At 41.4% G+C, this 20182-nt stretch overlaps 2 protein-coding genes across 2 annotated transcripts in view; one reads left to right on the forward strand and one right to left on the reverse strand.

Moving 5' to 3' along the window:
• The window catches only part of LOC115580439 (protein kinase C-binding protein NELL1), a 283933-nt gene that overhangs the window by 136210 nt on the left and 127541 nt on the right, over window positions 1-20182 (reverse strand). The window lies entirely within an intron of this gene.
• Window positions 4230-10597, forward strand: LOC115580440 (piggyBac transposable element-derived protein 3-like). The gene is made up of 2 exons (XM_030414757.1): window positions 4230-4490; window positions 8589-10597. Exons 1-2 carry the CDS (start codon window positions 4363-4365, stop codon window positions 10582-10584), a joined length of 2124 nt encoding a protein of 707 aa, XP_030270617.1. The 5' UTR covers window positions 4230-4362; the 3' UTR covers window positions 10585-10597.

Below are 20182 nucleotides of genomic sequence, written 5' to 3' on the forward strand. Positions count from 1 at the left end.
GAGGTGCAAATAAGAGCATTCATCCAAAATTGATCCGAAAAACAAACAAATAGCAACAGTCTGTAGTCTTCCTGGGAGACGTAGTTGACATCTCTTCTAACGTTTTACCTTTGACTGTTTATCAAAGAACCATGAAGTTTCTGACACAAGTGTTCATTCTCTGTGTTGATAATTCTACCAGCGGTGTGTCCATCTAAGTCTTAGAGGCCAGTCACCTAACACTGGTTATAAAAGTGGGACTTGAACAGGCAGAACTTGAACATCTAGGACCCTCCAGCTACTGTATTAAACATGAACAGAGATTACACGCGTAGCTCAGACAAGCAACGCCCCCGAAGACTCCCACAGAGGACATTTGACAAGTGTCATCGCCATCATAAACTCCTCCCACGTGCAGGCACACGCACACACAAACACACATAAGCCTGTCAACTGGCCCAAATGTGAAGAGGCATCCATAACATGCATCATTCAGAGGCCTGCCTGGTGCTACAACAACCACTTAGATGACTTGCTATGCAGCAGGGAGCATTGTTGTACCCCATGATCCAAATATTGAGTGCAATGATGTTAAAACATTTACACATTGGCAGCCAAAGGCTCACTGTAGGGGCGCTATGATTTGTATTCACTTCTTTTCCCCTTACTAGAGACTGGCAGGAGGCTTTATCGTACATTTGAGTTTCAATCACTCAGTATGTTTACATGCACAGCTTAGTCGGATTACAGCTATAGTTCGACTATGCTACTCAATCAGACAACTGCAATTGTCCGAGTATACATGCTGGTGAGAAAATCGAATTATTGGCCGAAGCATGTCATACCCCGGTACGATGGGTGGCGCTGTACATAGTGGTAATAGAGCCACCTCCTGCTGACCTCTTTACGTCACCAGCAACAACAAACTCTGCCTCGGCACTGGAGAAAGATGGCGTATGAAAAGCGAGACAAAGGTACATCTTTGTACATTACGTATATGGTGTACATGATAATTACACAAACTAGATGCACAATGGCGCTCTTGCTTGCGGTTATTTCAGAGGAAAGCCGCCGCTGCCGCCACAGTCCTTCTACTTCCGGTTCACGGCCCGGGAAAAAAAATCTCGAGCCTGCGCGGAACGCAAATCCGATCCGATCTGATTGAACGTACACATGCACGAGTAATGCGACTATCAATCGAATAATCTAGGTGTTTTAATCCGACAACGAGAAATCCGATCCTGTCCTATTTTAGTCAGACTAAGGTGTATGCATGCATCTTAAAAATCCAATCATAGTCGGACTAACCCAGTAATACGGTTTTCTTGAGTGTCATGTAAACGCACTGACTGCAACCAGTCTTCCTTCTATCAGAGGCTACATCAGTCAGCACATTAAATAGCCATTGAAATAATACCATTATTGTGAGTATTGAGATTCACCCAATAATTCAGCTTTAGCCCCAATAGTGGCGCTAGATTACTGTTTACTGTTCACAAAACGTGTTACTTTGAGGTCCACTGTCATATTAAATAGTTTTGGTAAGGAATTGTCTGCTGACATTTTTCACGGCCTGTCAACAGTGATACTCAATTTATTAATAAAGCTGTCTGAGCATAGTTCAGGAAAAATAAGCCTCTGAGGACGAGGAACCGTGGGTCTAAATTAAATTATTTAATTTTGAAAAGTGGCCACATTCACTTGCCGATTCAACTATTTCAATAAAAAATAATGCAAGCATGCATGAGATGATACGAGTTCCAGACAGCAGTCTACATGGACTGAAATGGATTTCCAAAATGGACTGAAATCTCTGGGCAAATTGTTGCTCACCATGGACCACAAATATTGGCACTGAATCACTATTTCCCTCTAACGACTGCACAGAGTTACACATTTTTGTGATTAACAGTTGTATAAAGATCACTGTGCACTAGGAGCATTAAAGCTCCAACCAAACAATAATGTCTAAACCCAGATGGAAAACTAATTTTAATCCCTATCTGAAAGTATTTCCAAAAGACCGTTATTTTGGATTTTGGTTCATTTCTGAAAAATCATGCTCATAAACTCAATGCATGTGTATAGTGAAACATTAATTATTGGAAGATAATCATGTCAAAACCAAAAAATACTTCAGCAGTTATCATGCTCTAAAATGTAAATCAAGCTGCTGGTTAAAATAAGCTCACGTCATTGGTGTTCGTACCTGCACTGCACTCCTTGTAAACCCTGTGCACAGCAGAATTTCCAGCAATTTGGAAAATAAATAAATGATGTGGCACACTTGCAGTATCTCGGGGCACGGTGCGATGAAAAACAAATTCACAAAAGGCTGAAATGTGAGTAAAATGGGACCTTTAAACTTTTCAGAATTTGAAATCACAGCTATGACAGATTGAATAATTCATGACCGGTTCATGACTCTGGCTGTAAACAGAAAGACAGAGTTGCTTTTGCAAAGCGTTTATTGCCTCCACATTTTGTTGTGCTGTGAAATAATGATGTTGAGGGAATATTTACCTTATCCCAAATTAAATAATAAATAATAACCTGTAATAAAAACAACCTGTACCGTAAAGTCTCACATGAGCTGAGCTTTAAATCCGTTTCTACAGCAATAATCCCATCAGGGACTGTTTTAGTAGTGTTTAAAGTGAGGTCTGTGGGTTATGTTTTTTTCTTGTTTTCTTAGGAAAGATTCCATTTAACTTCACTACTTAGCTTGACATTTGAATGTTTTTTTTTCTTCTTTTCTATAAGCTGACCCTTTACCTGCTTTAAATATGTTGTCGCAAAAGGACTGACTACCTTTACTTATGCTCTTTTAAGGTGTTCACATTGTGAATAAGAAGCATCATTTTTCTTCTCCCCTCAGCTCACGCACACATTGTGGAGAACCGGGGTCATTAAAGTGAATGGGAGCTCATTCAGCCTCCTAACTGAGGCTAACACCACCGTCTCGGATTTCTTAATGGGAAAGGGGACACAAGGTCACTTGGCAGCCGTCTGGTCCGAAACACTCTTACTGAGCATCACAGATGATTATGAGATCGCTGCACTTTCAAGCACACATTAGTGTAAGATGTGATGCCCACGCAGCTGACAAACACTTGCCTAAGATAATAGTGAGCGTTTTGAACTCACATCAAAGATTCACCCACCATGCACTGCCCTAAATGAGATCATAAAAACAACTGCTCATGGAAGAAAGAAAATAAAGACCGATGGTGACTGCATAACACAGGGTTTAAACAACGTCAATGTCTGGATGCAGATACAGTTACTTTCCTATGGCAATGAAGTGATGGACACAGCATGGACTAAATTGGCCCAATTACCGACCAGAACACACTATTACCATTCTTAAACTGGTGCTGGATCATGAAATCAGTCTATAAAAAGAGGCCCTATAATAATCGATTATGTGACCGTCACCTCAAAACAGGCTTTCGCAGGTTTTACCGCTTCTGTCCTACCACTGCTTATTATCCTTCATTTAGAGTAGGGATAAAATGGTCTCTTTCAAAACTTCTTATTATCATTTGACCCGCAGGGCTTTAACGAACAATGTCAAAAGAAAGTATTTTTCTCAGATTATTTTGCAAAGGGCAGAAATCCTCAGACTCAGTCATGCATATTCAGGCCATGCATATTCTTTTGGAAACATGACGAGTGAGCGTTCAGGATATTCAGTCGTGGGACCAACCCTGGTAAAGTATTCGAAGGAAACATTGTTATAAATAATGCTAACATTAATGGCCATGGGGAAGCATTGAAGAACATGGACACTGTTTACTGCTGTTTGCCCGTATGGATAGTAAGTGCAATTCTGCCGCTGGTGTCTAGAAATAAGAACTTAGCAAAGTGCAAACTTTCAGGGTGGAATTGTTAAATACTGGATGGATCAACCAACTCACAGCTGCAGTCTCTTGCCTTCTCACTTCCATTATGTCATTGATTTAAAAGATAAAATATATGGTACTGCTCCTCAGTAATCACTGTGAAAGGACATCTGACCAATTATATCTTGATGTATTGACCTTAGCAGGTTTTTTTAAAAATCCCACCTCACATCCCGGAGGGAATCTTTACGCGAGAACCGCCTGCCGTTTATTGGCAGTTTATCAAACCAGTGGTAAAGCGAACCGCAAACACCTCTTGAACTTTAGCCAATGAAATCGATGTCCTAGCCATATGTGGCGTGTGGAGGGCGGGACATCCTGTCGGACCAGCGGCACCGCGTAAATCAACATGTTCTCTCTCCCAGTGTGCTGAGGGAAACGCGTGGAGACAGAGGGGGGAGGGCCCACGGGAATTAAACACACACCGCCGAAACTTTTAACTTTTTGCCGGAGTCTTCCATCTCGTCACGCTTCAGACATGTTGCTCTCAGACTCCGAGGATGAGTCAGAACAGCTGCAGTCGGATTCTCAGTCTGATAGTGAGAGCAGCCTCTGCAGTCCGGACGAGGACTACATTCCGAAGGGGTTGGGCCGAGGATCAGATGAGTGAGTAGCTGAGCTGCAGACACCCTGAGCTGGCTTCGTCCCAGCGGCACGCAAACGTGCTTAGACTAGAGAAGACGGGTCGGGCCTGACGAACAAAGGTGCCATAGAAGAGCTCAAACGAGCTACCGCACTGTTTTATGACACCTGGCAGATAAACTTTCGTGATAGCCTGATAACAGTGTTGCGCCCGAGCACAAAACTAGAAGCTGCTCCTGGTTGTGTGTGTGTGTGTGTGTGTGTGTGTGTGTTTGGATGTATGTGAGTGCAAGTGTTCGTGTTGCAAGAACAAAGCAACGCCAGAAGGCCGTATAACCGTGTGAACCGGCAGCTTCTGGTGTGAAATTTAATTCAGTTCAAACAACTTTATTTGTCCCCGAGTAGGCCAAATGCTGATTGTTGAGTGTGTATAACAAAATTCCCTCGACATGGTCATTAAGCTCTTCAGTTCGCATGTTCGTGTTTGTTTCTCATTCGAACACAATGTAGAGGTCAGTAACCTTTCAGATAAGAGGTGTGTGTGTGTGTGTGTGTGTGTGTGTGTGTGTGTGTGTGTGTGAGTGAGTGAGTGTGAGTGAGACAGAGACCCATGCAACTTATTTACTGCATCAATTTCGACTTATCTATCAGCTTGATTTAAACTATGGGCAAAAGACAATGATAAAAACGACTCTTAAAAACATGTTTTTATAGTAATAGCGCGGTCAACGCACCAATAGGACACATAAGAAAAAAAGCTTTTTGGTCAACTTCACATCATTTTTTACTTGTATTTATTCACGAAGTTACAGTTGATTAAGTTCTCATGCAAGAGTGAGACCTGAGTACAGGATCAAATGAAATGATAACACAAATGGCGATTGAAGCAGTAACCACAAAGAGACACAATAATCAAACAGGACAACATTTGAATATACGATCATAAAGATGTCAGTGTGACACATGCATTCTAAAATGCCCTTGGTGTATGGAGTTAGATCTGTGTCTCATTACATGCGAGAAAATAAATGATCTGAGAGAGAAAAAAAAATGTTTGAAAGAAAAAGTTATCACAATGATGGCAAAAAAGCATTTTATGAGAGAAAAAAAAATATTTGAGAGAAAAAGTTTTCACACCAATAGCAAAAAATAATAATATTTGAGACAAAAAGTTTTGAGAGAAAGTATTTTCTCATAGAACATAAAGAAATATAAATTGACATTTTTTAAATTATTTCTGAGCCTTTGCTCTCGATGCAGTTTTTTGCTCGCTGTGAAAATAATGTCTTGGCCCCGCCCAAATAATGTCTTGGGCGGGGCCACGTTCCTATTGGCCATACGGTGAGAATCGTCTTGGGAGGTGTGGTTTGAGAATCCCGCCTGGAGAGGGGTCCTCGGCCATGTCCACTAACCAGGAAAAACATTCCGATCACCCTGCTCATCGATCCAAGTCATGTATGTTCATTTTGACGTGGCTTGAACACTATTATTCCACACGGAGATGCCGGGGCTTGCATCGCATCTGGAATGTAATGTTGTCCACCACGACATGTTGGATTTGTTTTCTGCTGTAACACAGGGCTGGTGTGTTGCCCATGGGTTGATTTGGTGGTTGTAAATGATGACAAGTGAGGAACACAGCCAAAATTCTAAAACTTTATACCTTGAGAAGAGTGAGATACATGTCTGGGCTTTCTATGAACCATGGTCGACGGTCGATACAGGTGTTTATCACAGGTTGATCTGGGCACCTCACGCTTTGACCCACAGCTCACTGACCTCACGCTGAGCTCGGGCTGGATGTCAACATACTCTGCAGACTATTTGACGAGCAGGCTTGTTTGACAGTGAACAGTTTTCACATCGACTTGGCTTCAGCGTAATAACGATGTATGGGAACAGCTGGGAACGATGGCTTTCATTCAGTAACCATTTGAATGCAGTGTGGAATGAAATAAATACTCAATGGTAACGGGTGTCACAAGTTAACCTGGACGCTGCGCAATCAGCGCCACAGCGAACATCGGTCTCCACGCTGCTTTTGAGCCGCTTGGCGTGAATAAATACCTCATACTGCTTCACCCAGGAGTTGTATGTGAGTACAGACATTCACGACAAAGATATAAGCTCGACAACATGCACTTTTGGACGATTTATTGACAGTTGCGTTTTTTCGACAGGCATCGTCACAGTCACCTGTGCTCTGTAGCGCTCATCTAACAGTGGTTTGCAGGTCCCAGACCCCGGCATCTCCGTGTGGAATAATAGTGTTCAAGCCACGTCAAAATGAACATACATGACTTGGATCGATGAGCAGGGTGATCGGAATGTTTTTCCTGGTTAGCGGACATGGCTGAGGACCCCTCTCCAGACGGGATTCTCAAACCACACCTCCCAAGAGGATTCTCACCCGACTGGCCAATAGGAACGTGGCCCCGCCCATGGCATTATTTTCACAGCGAGAGCAAAATCTTGACACGAGAGCAAAAAAACTGCATCTCGTGTCAAGATTTAGATTTTGATTTAAGTTTTGCAGAGAGAAGAAAACCCCTTTTTTTATTTTTAGAGAGAAAATGTTTTCACACTGATAGCAAAAAATATATATTTGAGAGTAACAAAGTATTGTGAGACAGTTTTTTTTTTCTCAGAAATAATTTTAAAAATTTCAAATTTATATTTCTTTATGTTCTATGAGAACATACTTTCTCTCAAAACTTTTTTTAGTCTCAAATATAATTTTTTGCTATTGGTGTGAAAACTGTTTCTCTCAAATATTTTTTTTTCTCTCAGATCATTTATTGTCTCGCATGTAATAAAGACACAGATCTAACTCCATAGTGGTGCAAGTATAGAATGGACTACACATGTAACAATATTCTGTAAAATAAAATGTGTTGGAATTTGAAAGATTCATGTCCATAAAAGTGTATTAAATAGATTCTACAATGTCCTTGGTGCAGGTATGAATATAATTTAAAAACAACCATGTTGTCTAAACGCTTTATTGTGGAACAGATGAGAATTTGATGTTGGTGAAAACAAAAATGTACATAATCATCCGCCCATTTTTCACATTAGTTTCTGTATAATTAAAGCCCGATTTGCACTGGACGACCAGGAGACCTCATGTTATTTAGAAATAACCGCCTCACGTTTGGGTTTCATGTGGCGCTTTCACCCAAAATAAGTTTTTTTTTTTTTTTAACTCTTATCTAGTGACACTATATCCTGAAAATGTCAATGCTCAGTGTAACATTGATCATTCCTCAACATCCACGTTTACATAAGTTTACAGGGTTACAATGCAAGTGTTACAAGCATATATACGCATTTGCAGCCTTTAAAATCAAGTAATGAATGCTTTTTGGCTTTTCTTAGAATATGACAACCTTTCACTGCTCCCAACCATCTCATCTTTAGCACGTCAGTGTAGCCTATCTCACAGCACAGCTCTTGACTGCCGTTAAACATATCCAATTTCATAATTATCATATGTCTGACAGCAGAAACAGTTGATTTTAAAATAAATACCACCAGAAATCCCAGACTCGCCAATTCACGTGGTACTGATTTTTATCAAATGAGCTTTCTTTGGTGACATATGGTATGTTAAGTGTAGTGGAATGTTTTCTTTACAAATTACGTATACTAGTCCAGTGCAAATAGGGATTAGGACTGTGAAAAATGGTTGAATCATGTCCTTTGTGGTTTTGGAGGAGCCTTGTCAGGTCTGAGAACATCACTTTGATGCTCAGAATCGGGTTTGTTGCCAAGTAGGTTTTCACATGTAAGGAATTTGCCGTAGTATTTTGTCAGATATCAATAATCATAGTAAGTGGAAAATCTTACTGGAGATAAATATAAAAATATGTGCAATGTGACTGGTGTTATCAGGTTAATTCACCTTAGGCTTGGAGACTAAACATTTCTAACAGAAAGCCTGTGTTGCAAACTAGAAGTGAGGTTTAAAAGAATGGTTAATGACATTTACCAGATGCTAATGTCTGTTTCTGGCTAGTCTGGGGAATTAAATATCCCAGGAATCTAGGTATTTTATCGAACTGATGGGGGGGATTGCTAACTACGATATAATTAATTCTTGCCTATCTTCTTTATTTACAGGGACTCTACCGAGGAAGACAGTTCAGATGAGGAGTGGTTTATTTCACCCCCCAAGAGAAGAGCTTACAGGAAGTGCTCCGTCTCTGCTTCTCCGGGGTCACCGCCCTGGAAATCCCCATCTAAGAGGAGGGAACAACGGTGTGTCTGTTGTGACAGTCCTGTTGGAAAAAAGCTCCACCATGAATCTACACCCCAAAAAAACTCCTCCTCCCTCAAGACTGGCAAGACGGTCTCCTCTCCATGCAGGAAAACTCAAAGTGGAAAGAGACAAACAAAAAGACAGCTTGTAAGAGCGGACGTTGATGAAGGAGACGATGGAGACCAGTGGCGTGACATGGATGAGGAAGATGTCGAGCCCCCTCAGCCACGTTTCAGACCTGAGAGGGTTGCCGGGCCGCAGCTGAACAGAACTGCGAATTACACGCCACTCGAACTGTTCCAGCTGTTCTTTTCCACAACAGTTATCAACACATTGGTCAGAAACAGCAATGCCTATGCCAAGAAAACACAGGAAGACCAGCAGGACAGCTGGGTCCCTGTCACAACAGCAGATATGCATTCCTTCCTCAGCCTCGTCCTCTACATGGGTATTGTGCCGCTAAAAACTCTGGTAGACTTCTGGAAAGGATCAAAGCTGTTCAGCCTGCCATTTCCGGCCTCTGTCATGGCACGCAGACGTTTCCTTACAATCTCCCGCAATCTACACATGAATGATCCTGCAGTTGAAGCAGCAAATGACCAGAAGAAAGGAACCGCAGGGTATGATAAACTATGCAAGATAAAGCCACTTTATGAGCAGATTTTGGAGGGCTGCCACACTTTCTTTCATCCCTACCAGCATATCTCCATAGATGAAAGGATGGTGGCGACCAAAGCAAGAATTGGGTTAAAACAGTACGTCAAAAACAAGCCCACTAAATGGGGCTTTAAGCTCTTTGTTTTAGCTGACTCAACATGTGGCTATACTCTGAACTTTTTTGTATATGGGGGAAAAGACAGTAAACCAACAGGGAAAGGACTAAGCTATGATGTTGTCATGAGGCTGCTGAAGGTCCCCTTCTTGGGAAAAGGCTACAAGCTCTATGTGGACAACTACTACACCAGTCCAACACTTTTCCTTGACCTCCTTCAGAGAAAAATCTGGGCATGCGGCACTATTCGCCCCACCATATCTGGTTATCCCAAAAAGAAAGAGAACGACATGCACGAAAAAACCCCAAGGGGAACTATCAGGTGGATCAGAAAAGGAGCACTTTTGTTTGTTAAGTGGTTAGACACTCGGGAGGTAACAATGTGTTCCACCTTACACAAAGCATACAGCAAAGACAATGCACAGCGCAAAATGAAAGATGCAGATGGACGGTGGACAGTGAAGCAAGTGCCTATTCCGGGCTGCATCAAGGATTACAACCAGTACATGGGGGGTGTCGACTTGTCAGATGCGCTCATTTCTTACTACAATGTTCTCCATAAAACCCGGAAATGGTACAAAACGTTGTTTTTCCATTTTGTGGATATAGCCACCGTAAATGCCTTCATCCTCCACAAGGAACTGTGCAAACTACAGAATCGCCCTGAACTACCACAGAAAACCTTCAGGGAGCAGCTGATTGTGTCCCTGGCCGATATCGGGTCCGCACCACGCCGGTCAGCTCCGCACAGCTTTCATGCCTCAACTTTCAAAGTGCCGCCTTCTCCCTCCCCATTCAACGCCCTGTGGCAATCTGATTCCACAGACACAGACCCACCTCCTTCCACATCCACTGAGGTCCCACCTCAACCTGATGTTCAAGGTTTTGGTCACCTGCCAGCATACTTTGTGGAACAAATGACAAATGTTTCTCCCAGATATCGGGCCACTGCTGGCAGAAGGGCATGTGTGGTCTGCAAAAGAAAGTCACCAGTCTATTGCAGCACCTGTCATAAGACACTGTGTTTCACTTCTTTGCGGAACTGCTATAGTGAGTGGCATAGAAGCAATGGTATCTGTGAATAAATGACTAAACTTACCTGTATATAGTCTGTATGAAGTGCCTTTCATGAAGCTGAATTGTCCCTTTAAGACATGTTATTTTATCACCACAAGTGATCAAATGTCAACTGACTCAAAAAAACTTGTAATTGCTACCGATTTATTTACCTCATGATTACACTGAATACTAAACAAGGCTATAAAAAAAGGCCTCCTAGTAATGTAAGGTATCATGGTATACTAGATACCAGAGAGTATATAATAACCTTAATAACCTATAGTTGATAAACTAGAAGAAACTCTACACTAATAGATAAATGTACCCCTTAACCTGAATGGCAGAATTAACCATTGTGATGAAAAAAGTCCCATGGCTTCGGAATCAATTCCTGTCATTACGCATTCAAATACATTCAAGTGTCTTTAAACTCCCAATAAAAAAAACATTAGTGGATTTATATAGAACTGTAAAGCATCTCACAAAGCAGGAAGCAGCCGCACACTGCCTGGATTAATTTCAGTGCAACTCAGCTTCGCTCCCGCCGCTCAGAGGCGAGTCCCAGTGGCAGCTCACGGGAGTAACAATCGAACAGTCCTCAGTGGTCCGTTTTGGGGTCGTCACTTCTCTCTTAAAAACTGGTCTATGATCACCCATGAGAGGTGATTACACACCACACGACTGAGGATTTAGATTCTGTAGATTTGGCATCATAAATGGAAACCTATCTGCCTGGAAGACTGCTTTGAAAATGGACACCTCGTGTCATCCTCTTGTTTTCTACACCTAACATCCTTTCTTACTTCGATGCTGGAAACTGTAAATTAATGGTGCTCACAGATTTGGGGATTTATGTGTAAAGTGCATATAGACTCATTTTGAGAATGTACCATTATGAACAAAAGTGGGTCGTCCACTGAAACTCAAAGGAGAAACCCAAAGTCACATAGATAATAACTGATACAGAAGAACAGTGAGTGTTTACATAATGTTTTCCTGGTTTTTGTCTTATTTGAAGTTATTGGTTATTACATTTATTGTTTCTGCTGTTATTCATTTGGATTATATGGTTGATGCGGGCATGTGTTTGACTACTTGTTTTACCTTAGCAGGTGAGGATAAAATCACTTCCCAGATAACAAAATTGTACCAGACACCCTCATCTGACCCACATACTACATAGAAATATGGCACCAGGGTGGTTTGCTCTTGTTTGCCATGTCTGGGCTATAGAATGAACTGTGATTTTGGCCAGTTCTGGTTTATTCAGTGTGGTCATGGCGGACATGTGGCCATGATATGACCAACGGGACAGGGCCACGAGTGCCATCATTCCACGTGGTATTAGGGCCGGATGAACATATCTGGTGTGGGCTAGATCTGGGCCACAGCAACATTGCTGTTTGGTTCTGGGTTTGGTTTCTGGCTGCATTTAACATGATCGGTTGGATTTGGCTTTTACAGTTTAGCCTCCAACAACCACTACAATGTTATGATGTGGCTGAGGTTAAGGATGAACCAACATGCACTGAAAACTAAAAGGACCCTGTATTAGGGATTAGTGTTTTATTTTTTAAAGCAGAATAAGGACATTTTTTAAGGTGTTCTGAAACCATGATGTGTATATGCACACGACCAGCATACTTGAAAAAACGCCACTATTGCGTGTTAAAACGCACCGATTCCTTACTGATTGCCTCATCAATGCTGCCTCACCTAATAGGAACTACATCGGTGCGAACTTGAGTGGTAAGATTTGTTTTTGATGTGCTATTTATGGTGCAACGTCCATGGCACACCGACTGCTATCACAGGAACTAGTTTCCCAGTGGATCCAAACTTTAACATCGCTACTGCATATTCTAGGAATAGTCTGCATTAACAGAAATACAGTAATGTGGCTTTATTTTAATGAAATAGGAGAAGCAGTGATCTGAAAGCCTCATTCTCCTGTCCTCTGAGCTAAACAGCTGAACAAATGTGCATTACTTGAACAACTCTCAGAGACAGGAACAACAAATTACCTCTTACTCTTCCAAAGTTACTTCAAAGACTCCACTGTTTTTTTGTTTTTTTTGTAGTGTTTTTTCATAAACTGTACTATTTTTGATGTGGGCTCAGTGAAGGGATTCAGAGTTGTATTCATGAATTTTGTAAAAAAATTAAAAAATAAAATACATTTTTAAGAAGGGATCTGTGTAAAGTATTTTCGCTTTGCGGTGGAAGTGGTGTGACAGATTTAGTTAATGACACCATGTTTGAAATTGTTTCATAGTGCTCACAAATGGTGTTGATTTTTGGTGCGGTGGATACATTTGTAAAAACTAAAACCGTGAGTCAAAAGATAATTACACAACTCAATGATTCAGAGTCAGAAATGAGCTGACACCATTTCAGCACTTTGGAGGAGATGCTTGGGACACGAGTCAATGATGCTAAATATGCAAAATAATTGTGTTTTTTCTGGGAGAGTTTGAACATAATTTTATCATCATAAAAGTGATTCATCCTAAGTTTCTAACTTTGCTGAGGTTTGGACATGTATTTTGCAAAATGTTTGGTACACCACTCATTACAGTAATGACATCTCGAAAGGCAGTTTGGTCCGTGAACCTACATTTTGTTTTAGGTAGGACCCATCATCAGGGAGACACCGTGAGTTCAGGGCCACATTTTGACCACCTGAATTTTAAGAAATCACTAAGAAAACAAAGGGTTCTTTTTGTAGTCTGATCTTTGTACAGCTTTGTGGGTGTGAAAATGGGATATGAATTTTGAGTCTTTGCATCCTTGAGATCGTCATGGTCTTTTGGGAATTATAGTTGAATAAGGTACTCTGGAAGGTTGTCATGTACGCAGCTGCTGTTGTGTGTGTGTCGTTGATATCGACATGAGTCCTTGCATAAAGGCGCAAAACTGAGAGCTGTTGTTAACCTCTGTAATTACGATGTGACATGGGCAAATACAATCTGCTGACTGCAGTTCTTCTTGATTAGCATGTAAATTAACCAACACTTGAATCAGTGCTCCTGCTGCTAACTCAGGCAATGGGCCACACTGCAAAAATGTTAACATTACTGGAATCTGACAGCAAACGAACCTGACAGCAAACACATAAAGGAGAGTATGAGGAGAGTGGCTTTGTCATCCACATGCCTCACGATAAGCAAGGACAGAAACATGAAAATACTGCGCCTGTTGCTGATTATGCTGCTCTTACTTTTCATAAGGGTAAAGATCATCAATTGGGAGTCTTTGCACAAACATCACTGGCCGACTGAGGTGATGTCTTTATTTTGTAGCATACAATTTACTTAATATTTTCCAAGCAAGGAACCATAAACCACTCAGTACATAACAACATAGGAATAAAGATGGCTGATTAATGTATGATACAAACCCCAACATCTTATTGCCGGAGCAAATTGAACCAAGTATCAACAATTCCTGTGTGCAGAGTTGCATTCAACTGCACTACCACTTGCTGGGTTTGATGATTTCCCTGAGGAGAAGGGCTTTGTTTGGTACATGATTTGGCTCAGGTTGAATTCTTTTTTTTAAAAACAGTTTTTTATTAGTTATTTACTATTTAAGTGAAATGTTCTCTATACCTGCTGACCTTTTCTGGCTGAATGACTTTACACTTGGTTTGTTTTTTGGCTTCCTTCCTTACACACAACTTCAAGCCAAGCGTTGTTTCAGCACAGCCACAAGTGACTTAATGTTCTATAAGCCTGTGTTGGCTGGGCATTCGCATGAGAATGACACAATGAAAACAAAATAATAAAATAATGTGCACAGACATTGTAAATTTCACAACCAGGCTCTCAGGGCCATGGTGGAGAGGGGGGCACACCATTTCAGAGATTAGACTTATTCAACAAAAGTAACTGAAATGTTACCATAACAAAAGATCACAAAGCATGGCATGCAGATGTCAATATGGGTCAGTGATGTAGATGACGGATGAGAATAGAGTATGAATGTTTTAGAATGCATTAAATAATAAAAGTTGAACCAAAGAAAAATGTTATCTTGCAAGGGCGAACGCTATCAAGGGTGCAAAACAGGTATCAGCAGGGGTTGCCACATGAGGGTCATTTAGTGTTTACCCCATTCTGGAAAGACAAACTTTGATACAATACCTTAAAAAATATAGATACTGGATACCATGTTCGATAGCAAGGGGAAAACTGACATAACATTGAGGGTATACAATTTTATGATTTTTATTGAAAAAAAAAATTTATTGATAGAGCGAGGAGGCGCACTGATGTATAATTTGTTTATGTTTGTTTGTTTGTTAATTGTCAAAGTTAGGTTAATCAGTTGCTCTAAATTGTCCGTAGGCGGGAATGTGCACGTGAATGGTCGTTTGTCCCTATATGCCAGCCCTGTGATGAACTGGCGACTTATCCAGTGTGTACCCCGCCACCGCCGCCCCAATGTCAGCTTGGGATGTCTCCAGCCCCCCATGACCCTGAAAGGGATAAGTGGTTTTGGATAATGGATGGATGGATGAATGTTTATTGTTGCTTGTCGCCCTTTGTCAAATGTTGGCAATGAGCTCTTACAAACAAGGTGATCAATTTGTCTCCACATGCTGTCAAATATGCATAAATTTCTAGAGGCTGTTAACTAGAAAGTGAGTTAGAAATTTGGGAGAATCAAAAGATATGTTCTGTTGTTAGGACATTTGTTAATCGGGGAATTACTGCAGGTATGAATGCCCCCATCAGTACTTCGTCGAAGGAGTTTGCTGTTTTTATTTAAAGCTCAGTAGTGTTTCAGGGGGATTATTTAGCAAAAAACTGCAGCAAGGTTAAATACAGGTTACATAAACATGATAATGAAACACATCACAGCATGGCCTCTCATAATCAGAAACTGCCTGCACTCAGGATACTGTCAATAGTAATGAGTGGTATGTGCATACATTTACTCAAATGCAGATTACTGTAGCAAAAGAACAGCCTGTGTATGTTAATGCTGCCCCTGGCATTTTGTCCACAAATAAGATAACAGCCAAGGGGAAAGAAAAATGGAGACTGAGAAAGATGGTGGAAGCTGGGTTAAGCAGGGGTGACGCATAAAATGAAAAGCAGAGTGAACCCTGAACTGATCCAGCGCTGGTCTAATGGAAGCTGTACCTTAACATATGCATTAGCAACCAGGTGGCAGCTACGGTGCTGTTTCTGCCTGTGATTAATAGCCCGATAGCTCCCCTCACTGAGGCTTGTGCGGACAGAGCAGCCTCTCAGGTGGGGCAACGTGATGTGAGCATCCCTCTGTGATTATATATACTGTGTCTGCAGATAAGAGACTGTTTAACTTTCTGCCAATCACAACCGCAGACTTTATTTGGTTTTCCTCTGAAAGTTAAATTGGGAGCAATTCTGTGGGCGCTGCGCTGAATCTCATATCTCAGTCCATAAAGCAGAAGCATGGGAAAGGCAAACTTTTGTTTCCATTTCACAGGAGATTAATAATCTTCAGCAAGGTAGAGCGAAGTCTGTCTGTGAAGTCAATTTAATGTCTACAGGCAAAATAGACTGTTTGAGTGTTAATATCGCCTTTCTTATTCAATCTTTCACTGCATCAGGAAATATTAGCGCCGGTTTCTCACAGAGCATTTGAGTGGTGGCACTAAAGCCCAGTGGTTAAAGGTGGATGGAGTATGATCTCCTCCTTCTGCATAGTGCTTAATGGGGTTACTTCTGGACGCCCAACCCCCCCTTGCACTCTCCCTTGTCAGCAGACAAAGACAATGAACGACTGCTTATGAAGACCGACATGCTAAGGCCAGACCCAGTGTTAAGAGGAAACGCCTTGCCATAACACCGGATAGGCAGTCTAGATTCATCATTCAGAATAGATTTCTCTCACTGATGGGCTCCTTTGCACACACTAGATAGGCCACAATGCAACCTACAGTGGCTGACAAGTGCCAGTGGTACATGAGACATCGCAGCGACTAGGGCCACAGATGTTAGGCGACAGTCCCGACACTGGTATACAGCCAACCATCGCCTGGTGTGTCAGGGCCCTACACAGCTAGAAATAAAGAATTTAAATAAATAATACATGGAATGAAATATAAACTTTGGTTCCAGAGGAGAAGTTTTTGTGGTCAAAAAGTTTACTTTGAATAAACGATAACCTGCCAAGGTCTGTAACCTGATCCTGAATACTTTTTTAAAAAAAATATCCTGGTATATTACAATGTTGAACTTTCTGCATAACCAAACACATTCAAGTCACAACATTTTAAGTTCAGCAGTGGAGTAGGTCATCTGTTTCGTGTAACAGCATTTTTCATGAAGGGAAACGAGTGGCACAAACCTCCCAACACATTATTCATTGTGTCAACCTGACCACTGACCCCCAGCTCAGCCGCTCAGACGGACAACATATGCCCTTAAAATACTATGTGCACTGCCATTATGTTAATGGTGCTGGATGTCAACACCCTGCTGCTGCTGTCTGACAGGCCAAAGCCTTATCACATCATTACACACCATTACTGTTCTTAATGAAGTCAACAGCTCCCAAGCAGAGGATACCCTCTCTGCTGTCGGACTCATTAAATTATCGCACATGTGAATAACCCTGGGCTCAATTATCAAGTCACTCAGCTGTCCTTGTGCCTTCTCACCTCCTCCTCATGCAACCACTCTGACACCCAGTCAAACGTCCGTCTGTTGTGTAACCAAAGCATGTTGGAAGTGCCCCGACCAAAGTTAGAGCAATTTATTTCTATGTCAATATTGTAGTTTTATTTTAGATAGTCAGTCATGCTGTCAGCTGCCAGTGTGATGGAGGTTCACTGAGGTAAAAGCAATTTTACACCATCTTGTGAGGGGCTTTTGCGTGGGTGGAATATGGTCTCAATTAGAAAATGTAACATGTAAGTCTCCTTCAAAAAATAAACCAAGGCACACAGTAGGGTTTTTTTTCCAAATTAAATTTACTTTATGTTTCACAGGAAAATGTATTTAAAGTCAGTTTGGCAGCCGGGCGATATTTCTATCTGCTTCCATGTCTTCATTTGGGACTAAATACTGAATTAATGAATTAAACTCACATTTTGTCCTATATTTGTGATTGTGCAGTTGTCCTGGAATCATGAGGGGGAGGGTTTTCATTTTCTCTTCGCTTTAACCAACCCCTCTAGTCTGTGGAATGATGATCAGGAGGCCTATGTGTGTTCCTGTGTTGCCATTCATTGTGTTTATTGAACACAGAACAGCGTATATGCAAATGTCTGTCATGCAGTTGGCTCTTCATTGTTGGTTAAGACCCAGCACACCGTAAATCATCAGTCATTTAAGCATTTTAACGACTACCTAGCTGGTTTGCCAAGTGCAGTTTTTAGCACTACACATGCATTTTCCAGCATTTGAGTCAGTCATCTGACCAGATTTTTCGTACAGGGGACATTTCAATACAGATTAGCTCCATTTGTGCACAGAGCTGAGCTAAACAACCTACCTCAGATATGTCTCTCATGAAAGGCAGCGACTTATGGCTACATAAATACTGAAAAATGGCAAAATATTTGGCAAAACTGGAGCCATTGCCTACAGGGCAGAAATGCGTGCCAGACGACTGCCAATGAGACCTCATTATCAGTGCTGGAGGTGTCCTTTGGCAGGGCACTTAAACCGCCACGTGAATGGAATAAAAGGTACTGGGAAATGTTTGAATGTGCGGCATACGTACAGAAGTATGTACAAAAATGAAGAATTCAGTGTCTTTTAATGTCACTGAAAAAGTACAGAAATGTTTTACATCTGCATGTGTGAGTGTGTGTGTGTTATATGTGTTTATACACTAGTTACGTCAGGTGCACTTGTCATTGGGGTGTTCCTCACTCACCACTCACTGCAGCACATTCATCACATGAAGGTCAGGACCAAAAACTTCACCAGCTGCTCTTTATTAACGCTCCGCCTTTCAATGCAGCCATCTGCCGGCTCGAAAAGTGAATGTTTAAAGCCTTTAGGGAGGGAGCGCGTACATAAACAGAAGACGCAGGCCTGTGTTGCTTCACTTGTGACGACCTTCCCCCCGACAACTTTCAAACGCTAAGCTGAACACCTGCCACTACATGCTCTAACCTCTCTCTTTACAACATGTCCTGTCATCTCGGCTTTACTGGTAAAAGACAAGCTGAAGACCGGGGAAAAGTTCTTTCACTAATTAGCCCCTGGTGGTGAAAGCACAAATGGCTTGTGGGATTTTTCTATGCCGTGATATCTCTCACCAAGCAGCCACAGATAGCAGAAATGCATCAACAGATGGAAAACATAACTTAATTCCAATATTCGCCTCCCAAGGTTGTCAGCTTTAAATCTCTACCTGAAAACTGTTGAATAAATGCATACATCATTTTGACCATTAACATGAAGTTGAGTTTTAACTCTTTAGTAAGTCGAGTTTCTCACTTTTAGCCCTTTTAAGCTGACAGCTGTTGATGTCATGAGTATACGGTGAGTAAAACCTATGCAATGGAGGGTTTCAGATTATAATTGCTGCACAACGCCACAATCTCTACCTACGTGACAAAGGAAATCAAAATTATCCTGAATTTTAAATGATAACTGTGCTTCATGCGCAGCTTTGATTGTGTAAACCCTGAATAAATTTGCAAGCTCTTCCCTCAATGTGTCGGAAGCCTGAACTGCTGCATCCAGGCTAAACTACATTTCTCAAAGGCAGCCACAGTTGACTTGCCTTGGGCAACAGGTGAAGCGAGCTGAAGTCCTTTGTACTCTGAGCATCTGTATGATAGCTGGAAGCACTTGGCAGATATTTTTGGGGGAGCACTAGATGAGGCTCCCGCTGTTGTTGTGAGACTATTGAAACGCCTTTGAAGTGTGGCACAGTCAAGTTCGAAGTTGATATACCTTTAACTTCTTGTACTTGGTGCTGTTGACAATGAGTTTAGCTGTATACTAGTAAAAATGTCAACAATGAGAATTGATAAATTATGCTGCAAAGTGAAAAAGAATGAGGATTTGTCTGCATCTTGTGCAGCTGAGGAGGGCCAGTCAAAAACAATATACCACGTATACAAACATGCCATAATTTAATGAGCATTCGTTAATTTATAGGTCCAAAGATATCTAGAAGTCAAGCTGAAACTAGGCTTAATTTGGTTGGGGAGGTTCTTTTTTTTTTAAATTACATTTAAGGTAACATGAAACAGTCGTTTGATCAGCGTATAGTAAAAAGAAGTTAGGGTGCTATGTTGAACATAAATGCTAATGCAATTTGACAACTCTTTGACATAAACTCGATTGGAAACAGTAGAAAGACAATAAATCGTTTTACCAGGTTCAACAAAAGACTGGGAAAGCGGTGAATGCTCAAAAAACACTGGTTTGAAACATTCGAAAGGGAGACATGTAACTTTATATCAGATGATTGTATCCTGATTGGGTATAAAAGGGGCACCCTCAAAGCGCTCAGTGGTTTACATGCAAGGATGGGGCTAGGTTCACCACCAGATGGTATAAAGCACAATATGGTAAACGCAGTTTGTTTGCAAGTGATTGTATTCTGTGTTGAGCCCGACGGATATATATCAGTTGGTAGATATTATTGGCAGATGTCAGGGGT

The sequence above is a fragment of the Sparus aurata genome, chromosome 4 (assembly GCF_900880675.1).
Source record: "Sparus aurata chromosome 4, fSpaAur1.1, whole genome shotgun sequence".
In the NCBI taxonomy this organism is placed as follows: Eukaryota; Metazoa; Chordata; class Actinopteri; order Spariformes; family Sparidae; genus Sparus; species Sparus aurata.

What these genes read in the sequence shown, in the direction of transcription:
- LOC115580440 (XM_030414757.1), top strand. Translation starts at nt 4,363, where the DNA reads ATGTTGCTCTCAGACTCCGAGGATGAGTCAGAACAGCTGCAGTCGGAT. An exon ending in TTGGGCCGAGGATCAGATGA is followed by an intron (nt 4,491 to 8,588) that starts GTGAGTAGCTGA and finishes CTTTATTTACAG; the next exon opens with GGACTCTACCGAGGAAGACA.